The sequence below is a fragment of the Folsomia candida genome, unplaced genomic scaffold, assembly GCF_002217175.1.
Source record: "Folsomia candida strain VU population unplaced genomic scaffold, ASM221717v1 Fcan01_Sc009, whole genome shotgun sequence".
NCBI lineage: Eukaryota > Metazoa > Arthropoda > Collembola > Entomobryomorpha > Isotomidae > Folsomia > Folsomia candida.
Genome location: NW_019091201.1, coordinates 3323578 through 3339409, shown reverse-complemented (window position 1 = coordinate 3339409; position 15832 = coordinate 3323578). Strand labels below are relative to the sequence as shown.

Sequence of the window (15832 nt, the reverse complement as noted above, 5' to 3'; positions counted from 1 at the left end):
ACATATTCAACTCTTCATCGTCGTCTATTAGACCCTTAGTTTATTTTATTGCAGTTTATGCAATTTATTGCGAAAGAAAATTCAGGGTGCATGAATCAATTATGAATTAATTAATTTGCGTGTACTGTACTACTAAATGTTTTTAGGTATTTTTTTCTGTTATCACAAATAAATAAGTTTTTTTTATTGTTCATCATTTCTGATTTAGAAGCTCATATTTGATCACGTTTTAAATAAATAAATTTTAGAATTCTTTTGATGCCGGAGAGCTTTTTTTCGCGTTTTGGGAAAAAGTTCTTACTTGGGCAAATGGTCACCCTGCGTAAAAAATACAAAATAAACATCTCTTGCATTATCAATTCAAATTTCCTATTAATTACACGACTTACCTGAGGTTGGTAGCCATTCTCATCTGCGACTATAGGGGATAAGACAAGATAAGATAAGATAAAATATAAAAAATATAAAACATAAAAAATATAAAAAATATAAAACATAAAAAATATAAAAATATAATAAATAAATAAATAAATAAATACACATTCTTACCGAATCGAAGGGTGATGACCTGACCTTCGGGGGAGGTCCAGGAGATAGTGCCCTCAGCAGTTTGAGCATCAACATCTCCAACTCGCTTCAGGTTTCCGGATTCGTCACGGGTGGTTCCGTCGCTGAGGGCGTAGCTGTAAAAAAACGATGTTAATTAAGTAACTAAACTTTAAATAGATAACCAAATTGATAAGTACTTGAATTTGTAAGAGCCATCTCCGGGGTTCTCGTAGTCGGACTTAACGATTTGGGTGTCCTTGTCGCCTTGTGGGGCGGCGGAGACGGCGAGGGCCAAAGCCAAGACGAGCACCTGGTGAAAAAAATTCAAAAATGATACATTTCTGATTTTTTTGATTTTTTTTATATATTTTCCATATATTTTTTTATGAAAAAAAAACTTACGAATTTCATTTTTGGTAGTGGTGTGGGTGTGTGTTTGATGAGACGATGAAGTGGTCAAAGTAGAAGATGAGTCTCTAACCAGGACGAACCCCTGCTTTTATATGGTCGAAGTGAAAGGTGACCCTGTTGAGGTGACCACCTTATCGTCATTCCCCCACATGCTGAATTAACCAGCATTGTGGGGAATTGGTGCTAAAATTGCATTATTTTTTAGACGTGCGAGTGTCTAATGGTTAAAAATATAATTTCATATTTATGTATGTATCACTTGAAAAAGGGGGACAGTCGCTGGGTGTGGGAGCATTTTAAAAAAGTTTGACAAATTAAAAATAAAATTTTGAAAATAAAATTGGTGTAATTTCATTTTTAATGAAAAATGCAAGTAAATACTGCATGGTCCGTTACACAAATACTCACGGCTAATCGTCGTAAGGTATTCTATGCATGTGTAAAACTGTGAATAAAACATGTCACTAAAACTTATATAATAGTTCAATTTGACAGTTTTATTGTGCACCTCATTCCTCAAAGGTTACCATAAACGTGTAAAAAGCAAACTTTTGGAGATGCATTTGCAAAATCGTAGCGTTATCCAAGATTACTTACTCTAAATATTTGCATATTTTAGCAATAACTTTATTTTCCACTACTCTTTTTTTATCCAAATTTGTGCACTCAAATTAACCAACAATTATTATATAAATACATATTTAGCTCGCGGTATGATGATATAATTTCTCTCCACAAAAGTCTTAATTTACAATTCAAAATCTTCAAAATTTTTAAAAGACTTATTATGAAACAAATTATTCCAAGTCCTAAAACTGCGTGTTCTTAATCTACTTCATGATAACAGATCATGACTTAGTTTTTAGTTAACCCGTGATTTAGCAAGAATTTTTCTGCTGAACATGACATTAAAATCTTTGTTTTTTTCTTACTTGCATTTTGCTTTGATAAATAATAATAATTTATTTCGTGCCTTACATTACATTGTTTTGGGCATGTCGAACAAAACAAGTTAATCAATTAGTGGATACTTCGTGCATGGGGTACTTACTCGTAGGGATGGTCGTTGGTCGTCGTGGTCGTGGTGCAATGCAACCAGTCTCACGAATTAGTGTACACACAGACCTAAATATGCTCACAAATAAAGTGCATCAAAGATGAGACTTGACTTAAATGTTGCGATGATGATGATGCTGTGACACAACAACTTTTACTTTCCTTTTATCAGAGAGTGAATGTTAACTTAAGATAAGTTAAGTTAATAAGTGATGGTGACAATTATGGCGAGATTTGTCTATGAAATTAAATACATGCACAACTAAGAGTTTGGATTTGAAATTAAATGTGACTGTGTCAAAGTTTGGGCTGTAAGTCACCTTCGGATTTATGTAAATGTGCACCATGTAAAAGTATGCAGTTAGTAAACCGTGTCACAATAATTCACGGTAAATAATATTTTGAAACCAGGAAGAAAAGAGGATGATATACGACTTATTATGTTTGAAAAACTTGCATAATTGTGATGTTTAATCGAATAAATAGATACTTGGATTTTTCAACGCCACCAGGGCGTGGGCCGGACTGTCAAGTCTTCATATTTGCAAATTAATAATTACAGTGATCAATCTCGTTTTTGATTTCCTGTCAGATTTGGGCAGAATTAAGTAATTTATAAAAATGTGATATTTACTCAAGTAATTTTTCAGAAATGTGACCTTTACTAATGTTTCCAAGTCTGTATTTTTATTTACGTACGCACTTTTTCTTTCTAACCCACTTTACATTTTAATAAGGAAAGTGAATTATTTATTTGGTAATGTAATGCAACCGGCCTGTCTCCTGCCATTGTTATGAATACGTGTCATTTATTTAAAGAAATGCATTTAATCCTATAATCGCCCTTATTGTAAATAAATAATTGTGTGTACCCAGCAATTGCATCTCTGACTAAATGAATCGTTTATTGTTAAAGAAGTATAAAGTATTTGGTTTCTTGTTTGGTTACATTGGATGATGATCTTGTCTCTTCTTTCTGCATAAATTATGAGTAGTGAGTGACTCTGATGTGATGGCGTTCAGTGATAGACGGTTTGGCGAAGAAGGATTTGGCGAAACAAATTTTCTATAAAAATGGTAAAAAAATTATTATGAAATGGCGAAATTAGTGACATTTGGCGAAAATGGAAAACTCCTAATATTTAGCGGTTTCTAAATTTCTCATTTACTCATGTCAAATACATTAGAATTAAAATAAATTGAAAATTAAGATGTATTGTCTGGAGCGCTTTTGGCAAATTTTTAGCAAACAATTTTTTCCTGGCTCGAGACCTGTACTTACTCATTTGTCATTACTTTTAATTATCCATTAAAAATCCTTTAGAATGGGCGAATTTTGTTCGCCAAATGAGATTTTCTTTTAACGAATTTTTTGCCAAATGAGACTTTCTTTTAACAAATTATTTTCGCCAAACTGGTTTTCGCTAAACTGTCCGACTTCCATACCGTTATTGTATTTGTGCAGCACGGTAATGTGAGATGAAGTGAGATTATGATTGAGGACGGAATTATGGAATACAATAAAAGTGTGCAATAATAAATGGCTAAGAGATGCAGATGGCTCATTCCTTCGTTGCAGTGCAGTTCTTCTTATGCAACTCTGGAATTTTCAACTTTTTTCTTCTTTTAATCCGTGAATACAAATAAGGAAGAAACGTTTTATAAAATTGGGAAAGATGAGAATGCAAACATTTTTCTTGGCTCGGGTACTTGTTTTGCAGATGACAAAGGAGATCTAACGCATTAATTAAGGTTAGCAATTTTCTTGCCGACTTTTACTTTGCAAAATGCACTTTAATGTGTATCATCTTCCACATTAAAGGACGACTTGTGCAATATTTTGCAATAAGCTTCATCATTACACTATTGTTACATCATAATCTTGATTACCGGTCAAATCATTAAAATGCGTGGCTTTGTTGCCTTCTTCGAATCAATTTTTTCGTGGGGGACGTCACAAGTTTGTTTATTTTCTTGGGAAATTGTTTTTATTACAAAATTAAAGGGAAAAGCTCAAAATGTATCAATTTTTAAAAAAACTGATAAATTTTCACTCGTTCATTTCATTTCCTAACTATTTATCTTTAACGGGAGGGGAAATCACATTTTATTTTTTTCAAGTGTATAGCAAAATTAGGAAGAATTTCACTTATACAACAAGCGTTTTTTAGTGTCGTCGCTGTGGTGGACGGAATCCGGAGGGTGGAGCGACTCGGGATGGGATTGGGGCGGATGAGGCTTTTTCAATGTTGGCGTAGATGATGTCAAGGGCCTTCTGGATTTCGGCAGGGATTGGGGGTGGGGTGGGGAGATGGGCTCCTTCCGGTTCTGAAAAGCAGATTTTAATGATAATTTTCCGTTCACATTGTCATATTTACTAAACAAAATCTTACGGAATCCATTCTCGTCCTGTAAATCGATTTAAAAAAAAATTTAGTTCACAGAGTTCTGCATTCCAAGAAATTCGGAAATTTATGGACGAAAATTAACGGAAATTGACTTACAGCGAGGTATTGAACTTGGATAAGTTCACCTTCGGGGGAATAGTATTGGTAGTTTCCTTGAGCTACTTGGATGGGGTCCTCATTTCCGTTGGGTTTGAGGTATCCAGATTCCTGAATACGCAGAAAATTCATGTAAATTCAGTAAGTAATTGCTACCCTCATTTACTAACCTCGTGTTTGGTGCCATCGCTAGTTTCCCACACATAACGGTAAGTACCGTCCCCATTGTTCTCGTTTTCTTGTCGGACAATGGTAACATCTTCGGGTTTCTGGGATCCACGGCCGGATGGACGACCAAACTGAGCAGCCGCGACTCCGACGAGGGCAAGGAACACCAACTAATTAGGAAAATCCATCAGTTTACAATAATTATCCGAAAGGAAAGTCAAATAAGTAAATTTCGGGATTTCTGACAATTTTCACTACTACTTCACCGAATTAATTTTGCCAAGTACACTTACGAATTTCATGATGAGGACTGTGATGTATTTCTCGCTAAAAGAGAATGCTCTTGTTGTGTGAAGATGAGACAGATTGGATTTGATGAGAAGTTGAGATGACCCATCTGCCTTTTATAGGTGCCCTTCTTCCATCTCTCTCTCTCTCCTCTTGAGATGCACCATCCCTTCAAAGAAGATCAAGTAACAGGTAACATTCTTATTATGGCCCAAATTATATCATCGTCGTCAATCCATATGCATTGCACTATAACAAAATTCTTTGATTTTTGATCCACTATCACTTTCGTTGTGATGTTTATCATTGTGCATACTTACTTCTAGTACCTTCAGGCGGCTTCATAAATATTTGCAGATAGCATAAAAAGAATATTAAAGGGTGCAAGCAAAATGCCGTAAAACTTGGGAAAAAATGGAGAGATGGAATGGAAGGTGGAGTAGATATTTTGGTTGTGGGGATTGTTCCATCTCCACTTTTTTTTCTTGAGAATGGGATTCTTTCTTGGAATATTGGGAGAAGATTTAGATTGTAAAAGAAAGGGATTGATTAATTATTTGCGAAGACAAATCCATAAAATATAAATGATGGATGATGATGTCCGAAAATTGGTGAAATTTCTTAAACTGTGAATATTCAAATTGTCAGTATTTTACTAAAGACCGTTCATTATTGTAGAATTATTTGTAAAATTGTTTGCAGGTTTAATGACGATGAAAGGATGACCGCTTAAAAACATATCTAAAAATGATCAAATAATTGTCACAATTTACTGCATGAAATGAAATTGAAATGACAATGACATAAAAATCGCATGTTTTTTTTAAATAAGTGAGTTTAACAATGCGCTGAAAAATTTTGATTGGTGGTTAAATATACATGTACCATTTTTTAGTGAAGGTTGCAGGACAAGTTTTTGACATGGTTATTTTTTTTATAAAATGTACAATTATGAATTTGTGACAAATCTGATAAATAAAAATAAAGTGATTCACTTCACTCACGAAATGAATTTGATAACTGTTTTTTTACTCTCGATCCTTAACAGTGCTAGTTTTTGCGTACAAACTATGACAAAAAAGGAAGAGGACTTTAAAGTACGGGAAGTAATGGGCCAGAGGTCTTGGAAGCTGACCTTTGATTGATTGTGGTGGATTAAAAAAAGTGTTGTTGTATGTATGTATCTGATCTAAATAGATATATCCCGAGTAGAAATCACTATGTCAAAGTTATTGATAAAAACTCAATGCATATTGTATTCTGCATTTCTACATAATCTTACAAAAAATTTCGATAGGCTTTATTCTGCAGAACCGTATGCGCACAATTCTGCATAGTTTCTGCACAAATCGAGTCTTTCTGGAGAAAGCTGGGCTAAATTTCTGCAAGAAAGCTGTTTAAAATTTGAACTTCAAATTTTCCCTCGGGGTACTACGAATGCCAGGAAATTTATAATCTGAAGAAATTTACTGGTTTAAATTACCAAAATTTGGGAAATTATCTGCAGAGAAAATCGTACCTGCTATGTAATGATTAACCCAAAATAATTTTGTAAAAATCAAAATTGGTGTTACACATATACAAATGCGCATTACTGCAAATCAAAATTTTCCATTTTTTTCATAATTATCTTGTTTTCATAATTAGCCGTGCGTCATTGCCTATATATGTAACGTATTTACTTATTTACCTCGATATATGTATAGGAAGCCGCTGTAGGTTTTCCCTATTCACCTGACTCTACCACCTTGTAATTGCAGGTTTCATGCATGTCTTTGTTGAACTAATTGATCTTGATTTCATGCTACCTTTCATTTCAACACATCCTGGAAGAAGAGTCGACAAGACATTAAACCAAGTTAAATTGTGGACGCCCTTCTGAGTTCCCTGTATTCATTGTCTAACAATAAATAATTCCATGAAGACCATCTTCTTTCATCTCATCTTTCTTCTCGATAAAAAAAAAACTTGCACAAAATCTGGAGCACCATCTCATTCATTCATTCCCTCATTGTTCATTGTAATAATACTCGCATTGTCGACTCTATCTATTTATTGATACGATTGTAAAATTGGTGCAATGCAAACATGGTAATAAAATGGTTAAAAATCTTTTGAGGAATTCGTTAATTTTTTTATTGATACTAATCCATCCATATCGATGAGGGATGAGTTGTTGGAACAGTCCGTGGTGTGGTGGTGACCTTGCATTCATTAATTATCGACAGAAATGTTTAGAAGGGAGTAAATATGTATCGCATCAACATCGCCTTTTTACGATTGCGATCAGATCTTGGAAGAAGATTTGCAATGTGACGACGAAACCATCATCGAACTTGTAAATCGTTACATATACTTGACACGAATCACGTGTGCTAAAGTAAAGTAAAGTCACGTAACCTTCAACTTGCCAATTTCAGGTGGATGAAATATCTGTCTGAATTTGGTGGAGAATGAGCGACATTTTAATGTAAATAGATATCACTCAAAGTACTCGTGTACAAAGGGAGGACCAGTGGCCGCGGAAGCCGTGGGGACATCGGGGGACGCTAACATTATACGATGGGGGAGGTTTACATAACATGGGCAGATGATGCGGATATCGAATAACCGTGGGGACATTGTCCCTCTGTCTTCCGCGGTCACTGTAAGACACTAAAAGGACGACATTTTTTACCGTCGACAATTTTGGGTAGTGTCTTCTTCTTCAGGATTTGTGTCGCAATCGACGACATTCTATTCGCCTCGCTTGACAATTAAAGCGCAAACTGATTTCGATTCCTTCACTCTTACAAGGAAACATACCGAGGTGTCCAACGAGTTAAGGGTCGACACCTATACCAAAATGACCACAATGCATGACTTATTAAACAAACTGAAGGAATTTCCGTGTAAAATTCACTTTTCGTCAAGTTGTGACGATATTTGTGACGAGCGCATGACCATCGGGTTGCCAGAGAGGGAGAGGTCGGCAGCTAACGATCAGGTCGAACACAAAAAAGCGTCGTCGTCTTCACGTCGTCTTCAGAGATTTCAAATTCTATCAAATTTTGAAAACCACTTGAAATTTTGAAAAAAATTGAAATTTCTTCAAAATTTCAAAAATTTCTTCAAAATTTCAAAATTTTCTCAAATTTTCAAAATTTTCTCAAAATTTTCTCAAAATTTCAAAATTTTTTCAAAATTTCAAGATGTTTTCAAAATTTGAAAGAATTTGAAATCTCTGAAGACGACGACGCTTCGATTCGACCTGATCGTTCAGCGGCCGACCTCTCCCGCTGGCAGCCCGATGGTCATGCGCTCGTCACAAATATCGTCACAACTTGACGAAAAGTGAATTTTACACGGAAATTCCTTCAGTTTGTTTAATAAGTCATGCATTGTGGTCATTTTGGTATAGGTGTCGACCCTTAACTCGTTGGACACCTCGGTATGTTCCCTTGTTAGTAGCGAAATATAACAAATGAGTCTGGGGCTCCATTGTTTAAATTAACAGTTGGTTTGGTTGGTAAACTAACAAGCATGCATAATTTATCAATCAACTTAATTTCGTTTATTACTTTTATTATTTATCGCAGATCCTCCGTCGGTAGAATATTTATTAGGAGAAGACGATAAATAATTGGTCAACTGTGCGTATATATATGCAAAAGGATAAGGTCATCATCATCGGTTACGTTTTGATCAAAATTCAATAAACTGTGTGATTTGCAAGCATCAAAATGTACATGTTGTAAGGGCAAAATTTGCATACAATTCATTAAGATCTGTAATACATATGTGGTAACTCGTAAAATTTAATAATCTCTAAATATGGCAGTTTGAAATTGAAATGTAATAAGGATTGCAGGATTTATGACGTGGTTTAAAATCAAGGCTACACCATATCAAAATATGCCGTAAATTGAAATATTTATTGAAGCGATGGGCCAAATGATGACATATAATTAGTGTTTGGATGTGAGAATTATCTATGTGCATTCCTGATTAATTGTACGTAAATATTAACCAGTCTAAATTAGAGATTTGTGTTGATTAGATTGATAATGAGATGAGATTGGTGACTCAATCATTTTTTGTAGTAATTACACAAAATTAATTAGTTTAATTATTATTGTGTCACATTCCCCCGATTGGAATTTAAGTAAAATTTAGTCTCTTCTTTCTACTAATAAAACGAGACGACCTTGATATATCGAAAACCAAGTTATAGATAAATGGACCCTTAAATATATAATCAAATATAAATTATTGGATTGATTAATTGCGAATAATGACGACGAGTTGATCTACAAGACGAGGAGGAGGATTCACCTTCAAGACGAAAACTTGATCTTCTCCTCACTAATTGATGTCTTTATGTCACAGCCATAATAATTTTGTAGAATCTTCATTGTAGATCACTTTTTTAGAACCAGAATTCGATTCGAGTAGTTTTTACCTTGCATGTGATACAATGTTTGAATGATTATTGTATAACAAACGACAATTTATTTGCAAATTTGCCAAACACAAACTTATTCATGCAATTTATTTCGAGACAATGAATTTTAATTTCTTATTTGCCTATACATTAAGGACATTAAAGTCTTTTCTTGATCTCATTAAGCATACGCACACACCAAATTGGGCAAGTTATTGATCTTGATAACATTCAATTTAGATTTAATTTAGTTTCAAGAACGACATGACTGTTTTATGAAAGTCATTCAAATCGATATTTGTACAGCGTCGCTCTAAAATATGGATGTCACTCTAATAGCTCTACTAGAATGGTAAAAAACGTCAAGTTGAATGTTTACGTAAATTACAATCAAATGCAATCTGAGTTAAGTACTCTTGTGCGATGAATTAAGTAAGATCCAGATTTGTAGTACGTACTTAAGGTCACTTTATTAGCAAAGTACATCCATACATTTTTTTAGTCTAGTTAGAGAAACAGGTGAGGTTAACAACATCCACTATTACATGATTTGATGGTAATTAGTGGTGTTTAAGGGGTGGTTTGGTTTGGTTTGGTGGATATGTTTTTATTCTTGTAAATACAAATGTAGGATTCTTCTTATCGATGTAAATAAATGCAGACGATTAAGAATTGGAAGCCAAAATGAATAATGTGATGTGATGATGACTAGATGAGTTATTATTGATAAAAAACAGACCACGAGTCAGACCTGAGAGTGATCTTGAAGATCTTCTTCTCAAATTCTGTTGTCACTCTTTGTTTTTTAATACATACGAGTACGTGTCCTGTAATAAATTCACTGTATTCATTGCAGCATTATTTTGCACTGTTGGGGGGGATAAGGGCTGGCTGGTAGGAAGTGTAAGTAACGACAAAACTGTAACAAAAAGTTAGTTGTAAAGTAACAATGGAAAAGTAACAATGAGAAAGGAATCACATTCATTCATTTCTTGTAAAGCTTGGGGCATCATTTTTTTATCCTATTTTTTGTTGGAAATCTGATTTCCAGTAATTTATTAAACTTAAAAAATCCAAGAATATTGATTATGACATATTTTCGATCAAATGACCACATTAAGCCACCAAATCGTTGTGAGGTAACTGTCTGACGGACATCACTTACTTTTTTTCTTAACGCAACTCATCTTTCCTAAAATAAGTAATGATCTGTGTCATCCGCTTAATTGTTGAGTGTCACTCATCTTCACGTCGTTGTTGCGTTAGGAAGGATTAGTTTACACGGTTGTGTTACAGCTTATAGGAAAAATATAATATGTACGAGTAAATATTTGCTTAATAAAATGGCATCATACAAATTATTTGCATTGCAATAAAGCTTTGCATATTGCACGTGTTTGACATGATCCAAATGTCAAATGTCACCACACACCTTGCAGCAAGAAAGAATAATGGCTCAAAATAGTAAAGAAGTGTCAATTGTTATCAACTTTGTTGTAAAAGCGAGGTGCAAAAACAAACATTAAAGATAACATTAGCATATTGTTTGGTGTGTTAAATTCGGCATCTTTAAGGCGAATTTATTGCAATAATCAAATGCTTTTCGCGTACTGTCATAAATAATATATCGGCATTTCGATAATTAAACGAGTCGAGATTTATTTTACAACCGATGTTTTGAAATATTTAGCAGTTAATCACCTCCAAGAATTTTTTGTGGAGGTGTAAACTGTAAAGAAGGAATTTTCAAATTTAACAAGTTTTTTTTTTCATGATTTTGATCTCTGATAATGACGTTATCAGAGATGTATATATTGATTTTTATGCACTTTTACGTCGAGGTTGCCGTTTCCCATTGCAATTTGGAATTGCAACCAATAATTTATTTTTTTGTGGTTCATGATTTTGTTGAATTGCCGAATGCACTTCTTTTAATTTAATGTTAATGTCATCTTACTTGTCAGTTCGTGACTCTGAAGGCGTTGATCTCCATCTCCAAACTTGGAATTAGGTAGAAATAACTCGTCATAAATTCAAAGGCTGGCAAGCAAAGAGCAAAGGCAATTTTCCAATTATGTGTTGCTTATGTATTTATATCAGTCGTCAGAATCTTTTCATTGTGGATTACTTTACTTTACTTGTTGATGTTTTATAATAATTTAAACAGAAGGGTTTGACTGACTGACTTGCATTGCATTGCGTTGCGTTGCATGTGACCCTCTTCAAATTGAACATTGAATCCGTGACCTGACCAATTCAACATTTCAACAACTGTTTACTTGATTTGTTCATGGCAAAAAGAGGTACACCAATTTTCGCCAATTTATACGAATTATTATTGGTCTGTTTTGCTCGACATGGTAATTTATTAAATTGTAGGTTATGTGTAGGATTTGCGGATGAAGGTTAAAATTTTAAATGTCAGATTTTGCCGTCATTATTGGAATTTTAGTAATGTTTACAATAAAATCAATTAGAAAAAGATTTGTTGAGTTACGTCGGCCATATTGGAATAAATTTGATTTGAAAAATATTCAACAATTTGAAATATTTCAAATTGTTGAATATTTTAGATATTTATCTAAAATTTTACTAATTTTACTAAAATTTTGGGATTGACAAAAACAAACTGCTACACGTCTCGTGTAAGATCGAATAAAATGCAGATTACAAAAATTAATTTCTTGCGACACAAGTGTCCAAACCAATTAATCGAACAAAATATTACAGACCACACGCATTTCTAGTGTAAGTTTAATTTAATGAATTTAATTCGTGTGGAGCAAGAGAACGGAGTTATCGTGATTTGATTTTAAGCTGATTTTACGGATAATTATACGTAATTTGAATCTGACTGAACCTAAACAAAAAGTTAAATTGCATGCAAACTCGTATGCAATTTCAGCATGTGATTTTACAAGACATGGATAATGAAATTGATGAAAATCCACCGATTCATTTGCATAAATTGTATGCATTCGTAAGGAAGAAGTTTTATCAACAAGTGCCAAAAACCTGTCAAACAAATTATTGGGTTGGATGAATTTATAAGGAATTGATGAACGATGGTGCGTACCTACTACATGTGAAATGCATCATGACGCAACCACCGCCCCCCGTTTGTGAAGGTTAGCGTCAAATTAATCATCATCAATTTAGTGGCATCTTTATCAAAATACTAATCATACATGCGTAACTAATTTTTCAATTACTTTTTGATGGTGTACAAATAATACGATTTATGGTCAATTAATCAACTAAATGTATATGATAAGTATTATGCAAAATTTTTAATTAAACTGACCGCTACTGGTAAATTGGGTAAATTTTGATGCAATATTTTTTTTTCAATACGCACAATGATTGAACTTTGATCTTGATATTTATTAATAAAAAATTATGAGGAGTAGGATTAAAATCAATAAAAAAATGTACGTCTTGAACGCAATTTAATAGTAAAAAATAGTTACTATTTATTACTAAACTACTAATCTGGACTGGGGGACTTATCGTAGCCATCATCATCTAAAGGTGAATCGTCCTTACTGTGCTCATGCAACAACACGTACTCTCTCGAACTAAATCCGAATTTTAGTACGTCTTTCTCAAATAGTTCGACATATCGTTTAGGTTCTATCTTCTTCCCATTAACTAATGTCCCATTGGCACTCTCCAAGTCGAGAAGGTAAGGTCGTATCCTCCTCCCCTTCATTCCGTTAGGTTTCTCGTATGGAACGAGTCTGTACTGAATCACAGCATGTTGTTTCGAGCAGGATGGATGGTCAATCGGAATATCTGCAATTTTTCTCTCACGCCCCAACAGATATGCACTTTGGCGATGAATATACATTACTTCGAGTGCTTCTCCATCCTTAAATGGGTATAATCTCCATCGAGTCTTTATAGGTTTTCTAGCTTCGGGAGGTTCACTATATTTTATCACTACGCCACGATAAGTGTTTGTCTCCTCGGTAAGTTTTCCGGATAATCCAAAGTTTGGCTTTTCCTTTTCAATGTTTTCTTCCTTTTTATTTCCATCCTTGTCAAGTTCTTCGAGCCGTTCGCCTCGTTCGTTTTCGTTCTCTTCCCGTTTAACAAGCGCTTGGCGAGACATGTCACTCGAAGGGTTAAAGAAATTATCCCAGTCCTTTTCCCTTTTTATGTCCCTTTGTTGTGGGGGTGAGCGTCTACTGTCGCTTGAGCGTTGTTGGTCATTCGACGGTCTTCGGCGATCTCCTCGATTATTGTGATCGTCTCGGGGGTGGTGGTGACGTGGGTGTGGTCTTGTAAATTCCCCAGGTGGACTCCTGTTCATAAAATTTGAAAAATAATCGTAAATTAATTACAAATTCTGAAAATCAGTAACACATTTAATTAAATAAATCTACCTGCTTCTACTCCTTGGTTCCGTCTTAATGTGAGATCTTGGTCGCTCATTTCTTTCGCCACGGTCGCGATCTCGGTCACCTCCACGATAGTTATCTCCCCGACTTCCTCCGCCGCCGCCACGTTCACGACTTCTTGACCTTGGTCTCGTCGGTGGTGGTGACCTCCTGCGCCCACTTTCCCGATGGTCATGGTCTCTTCTTCGAGGAGGAGATGGGTGTGACCTTCGATGACTTGATGAGGAACGGCCCTCAACATCACTTAAGGGCTCTTCTTTGACCCGCACGTTTCTCCAATCTTCACGAACTGAAGGAGATCGACTTCTAGACCGGTGTCTTCTTTCACCACCACGACTTTTATGTCTATCACTCATCGTAAGGAATAACAATAAGAATTTTCTTAATTGAATTACAAATTTTTTAACTTTTAATTAGAGAGACGAACTTTTTAAACACTAGCAAAAGTTGCCTGTTGATATTTTTGTTTGAGCTCAGCGGCGTAGATTCAACCGGGACGAGTAATCTAATAAAAACACAAATATTGTAAAAGCTGATTTGGTGTCAGATTGAAAATATCACCTGAAAATAAATTGTTTATTTTTTGTTTGACGATTTATATAGTTCAAAATGTGTGAATTACTTATTGAGCACTAATTTCCAGACAAATTAACTTGCAAGTATTTCTAAATGTGATTTCTTCATTCATTCCACATTCAATCAATTCTAGTACAATTTCATTGCGCAATTTAAAATTTTAAGAAATGTCAAATAAAAATAAAACCACGCCCAGTACAAGTAAACTAATCGTTAGTGGAGAAGATCTTGAGTCCGAGGATGAAATTGACTTGGAACCGAGAAATCCAGTAATTGCAGTAACCGATGCGGATGGGAGATCATCCTCTGGGGTCAAAGTGGTCACTTTTCAAGGGGAAGCTCCAGAATCTGATTATGAAGGTAAATATTATAAAGAAAGAAGAATTATTATTTGTATGAAATGCAACTTTTAACTGTTTTTACAGATTTTGGGAGCACCATTAGTCTTGATTCTGCAAATTCTATGGAGTTGGACGAGCTAGATCCAGATGTGGCTACAGTATTAGCCCTGGCGCCGATTCTCCCCCAGCGAAGATCTCCTCGGTTAGATCCAGTTGTCGCGAGAAAACATCGCGAAAAAAATAAGTCACTGAGGACAAACATTACGGACAAATTCCTGTGAGTTTTTTAATAACCATAATTAGTTTGCAACTTAAAGAAAACTATTGGATTCTAGTCTCCCTGTGATTCTCCAAAGTGCAAAAAAGTTTGAGAAATTATCGCATAATTTGTCAAATTCGCAAATGCAGGTATGTTAAATTGACTATTTTGCAAAAAACGTAATTTGGCTCAGATATTCTGTGTACTATTTAGATGCAAGAAGCTCTCTTTCAATCTCGAATCGCAACAGGGAATCTCCTAAGATTGCAAAAAGACTTGGACAATTTTTTGGAAGTCGATTATCTCAAGGAATTAAAAATTCTTCCTTCCGATGAAGTTACACCGATGCTCGGAACCAGCTCAGTTTCACCACCACAAAGTCAAAAAAATTCCAAAAAATCCGACAAACCTTTGAACACTAGTGATTCACTACTTTCCGCTGCCTTATCGGGTGGTGCCCACTTAATCTAACTTCACAGTCTGACATATATTCCAATATATATTTATTATTATATCTTCAACTCTATCTATGCATATATATGCAAACTAGTCTAAACATTCCATTCGTTTAAAAATATTTAAATTTCTGCAGTAAAATGACTTTTAATGCCGTCGTTTACATGCAGATCCTGACAAAAATGCAATAAATTACGATATCCTCACCTCCAATGCAAAATGCAATCTTATTTTCATGCAAATTTTTCTCAAATTGGATCACTTTATGAAATTGCGAAAATTTTCATACTCAATTTCTTATTTCTTCAGGACTTGATTTTGTTCACCCCGTGTTCATTCGACGTCTGCCATGAAAATCCATCCACGCATCGCATGTCTTCAATCCTCTCGCTCCACGT

General features: G+C 34.7%; 4 protein-coding genes across 4 annotated transcripts; 1 reads left to right on the top strand and 3 right to left on the bottom strand.

The window, feature by feature from the left end:
- Positions 1 to 149: 149 nt before the first annotated feature.
- LOC110854266 (larval cuticle protein LCP-17) lies at positions 150 to 1098 on the bottom strand. Its single transcript, XM_022102689.2, has 5 exons — positions 952 to 1098; positions 747 to 859; positions 550 to 683; positions 390 to 418; positions 150 to 318 (listed from the first exon to the last, which is right to left on the bottom strand). Exons 1-5 carry the CDS (start codon positions 958 to 960, stop codon positions 298 to 300), a joined length of 306 nt encoding a protein of 101 aa, XP_021958381.1. The 5' UTR covers positions 961 to 1098; the 3' UTR covers positions 150 to 297.
- Positions 1099 to 3949: 2851 nt separating this feature from the next.
- Positions 3950 to 5130, bottom strand: LOC110853936 (endocuticle structural glycoprotein ABD-4). Its single transcript, XM_022102306.2, has 5 exons — positions 4982 to 5130; positions 4691 to 4858; positions 4521 to 4631; positions 4410 to 4425; positions 3950 to 4344 (listed from the first exon to the last, which is right to left on the bottom strand). The coding sequence occupies exons 1-5, from the start codon at positions 4988 to 4990 to the stop codon at positions 4184 to 4186; spliced, it is 465 nt and encodes a 154-aa protein (XP_021957998.1). The 5' UTR covers positions 4991 to 5130; the 3' UTR covers positions 3950 to 4183.
- Positions 5131 to 12762: 7632 nt separating this feature from the next.
- On the bottom strand, positions 12763 to 14312 carry LOC110853902 (FHA domain-containing protein DDL). Its single transcript, XM_022102256.2, has 2 exons — positions 13788 to 14312; positions 12763 to 13706 (listed from the first exon to the last, which is right to left on the bottom strand). Exons 1-2 carry the CDS (start codon positions 14156 to 14158, stop codon positions 12887 to 12889), a joined length of 1191 nt encoding a protein of 396 aa, XP_021957948.1. The 5' UTR covers positions 14159 to 14312; the 3' UTR covers positions 12763 to 12886.
- Positions 14313 to 14326: 14 nt separating this feature from the next.
- LOC110854034 lies at positions 14327 to 15654 on the top strand. Its single transcript, XM_022102428.2, has 4 exons — positions 14327 to 14738; positions 14804 to 14996; positions 15055 to 15127; positions 15192 to 15654. Exons 1-4 carry the CDS (start codon positions 14546 to 14548, stop codon positions 15447 to 15449), a joined length of 717 nt encoding a protein of 238 aa, XP_021958120.1. The 5' UTR covers positions 14327 to 14545; the 3' UTR covers positions 15450 to 15654.
- The last annotated feature ends 178 nt before the right edge of the window (positions 15655 to 15832 follow it).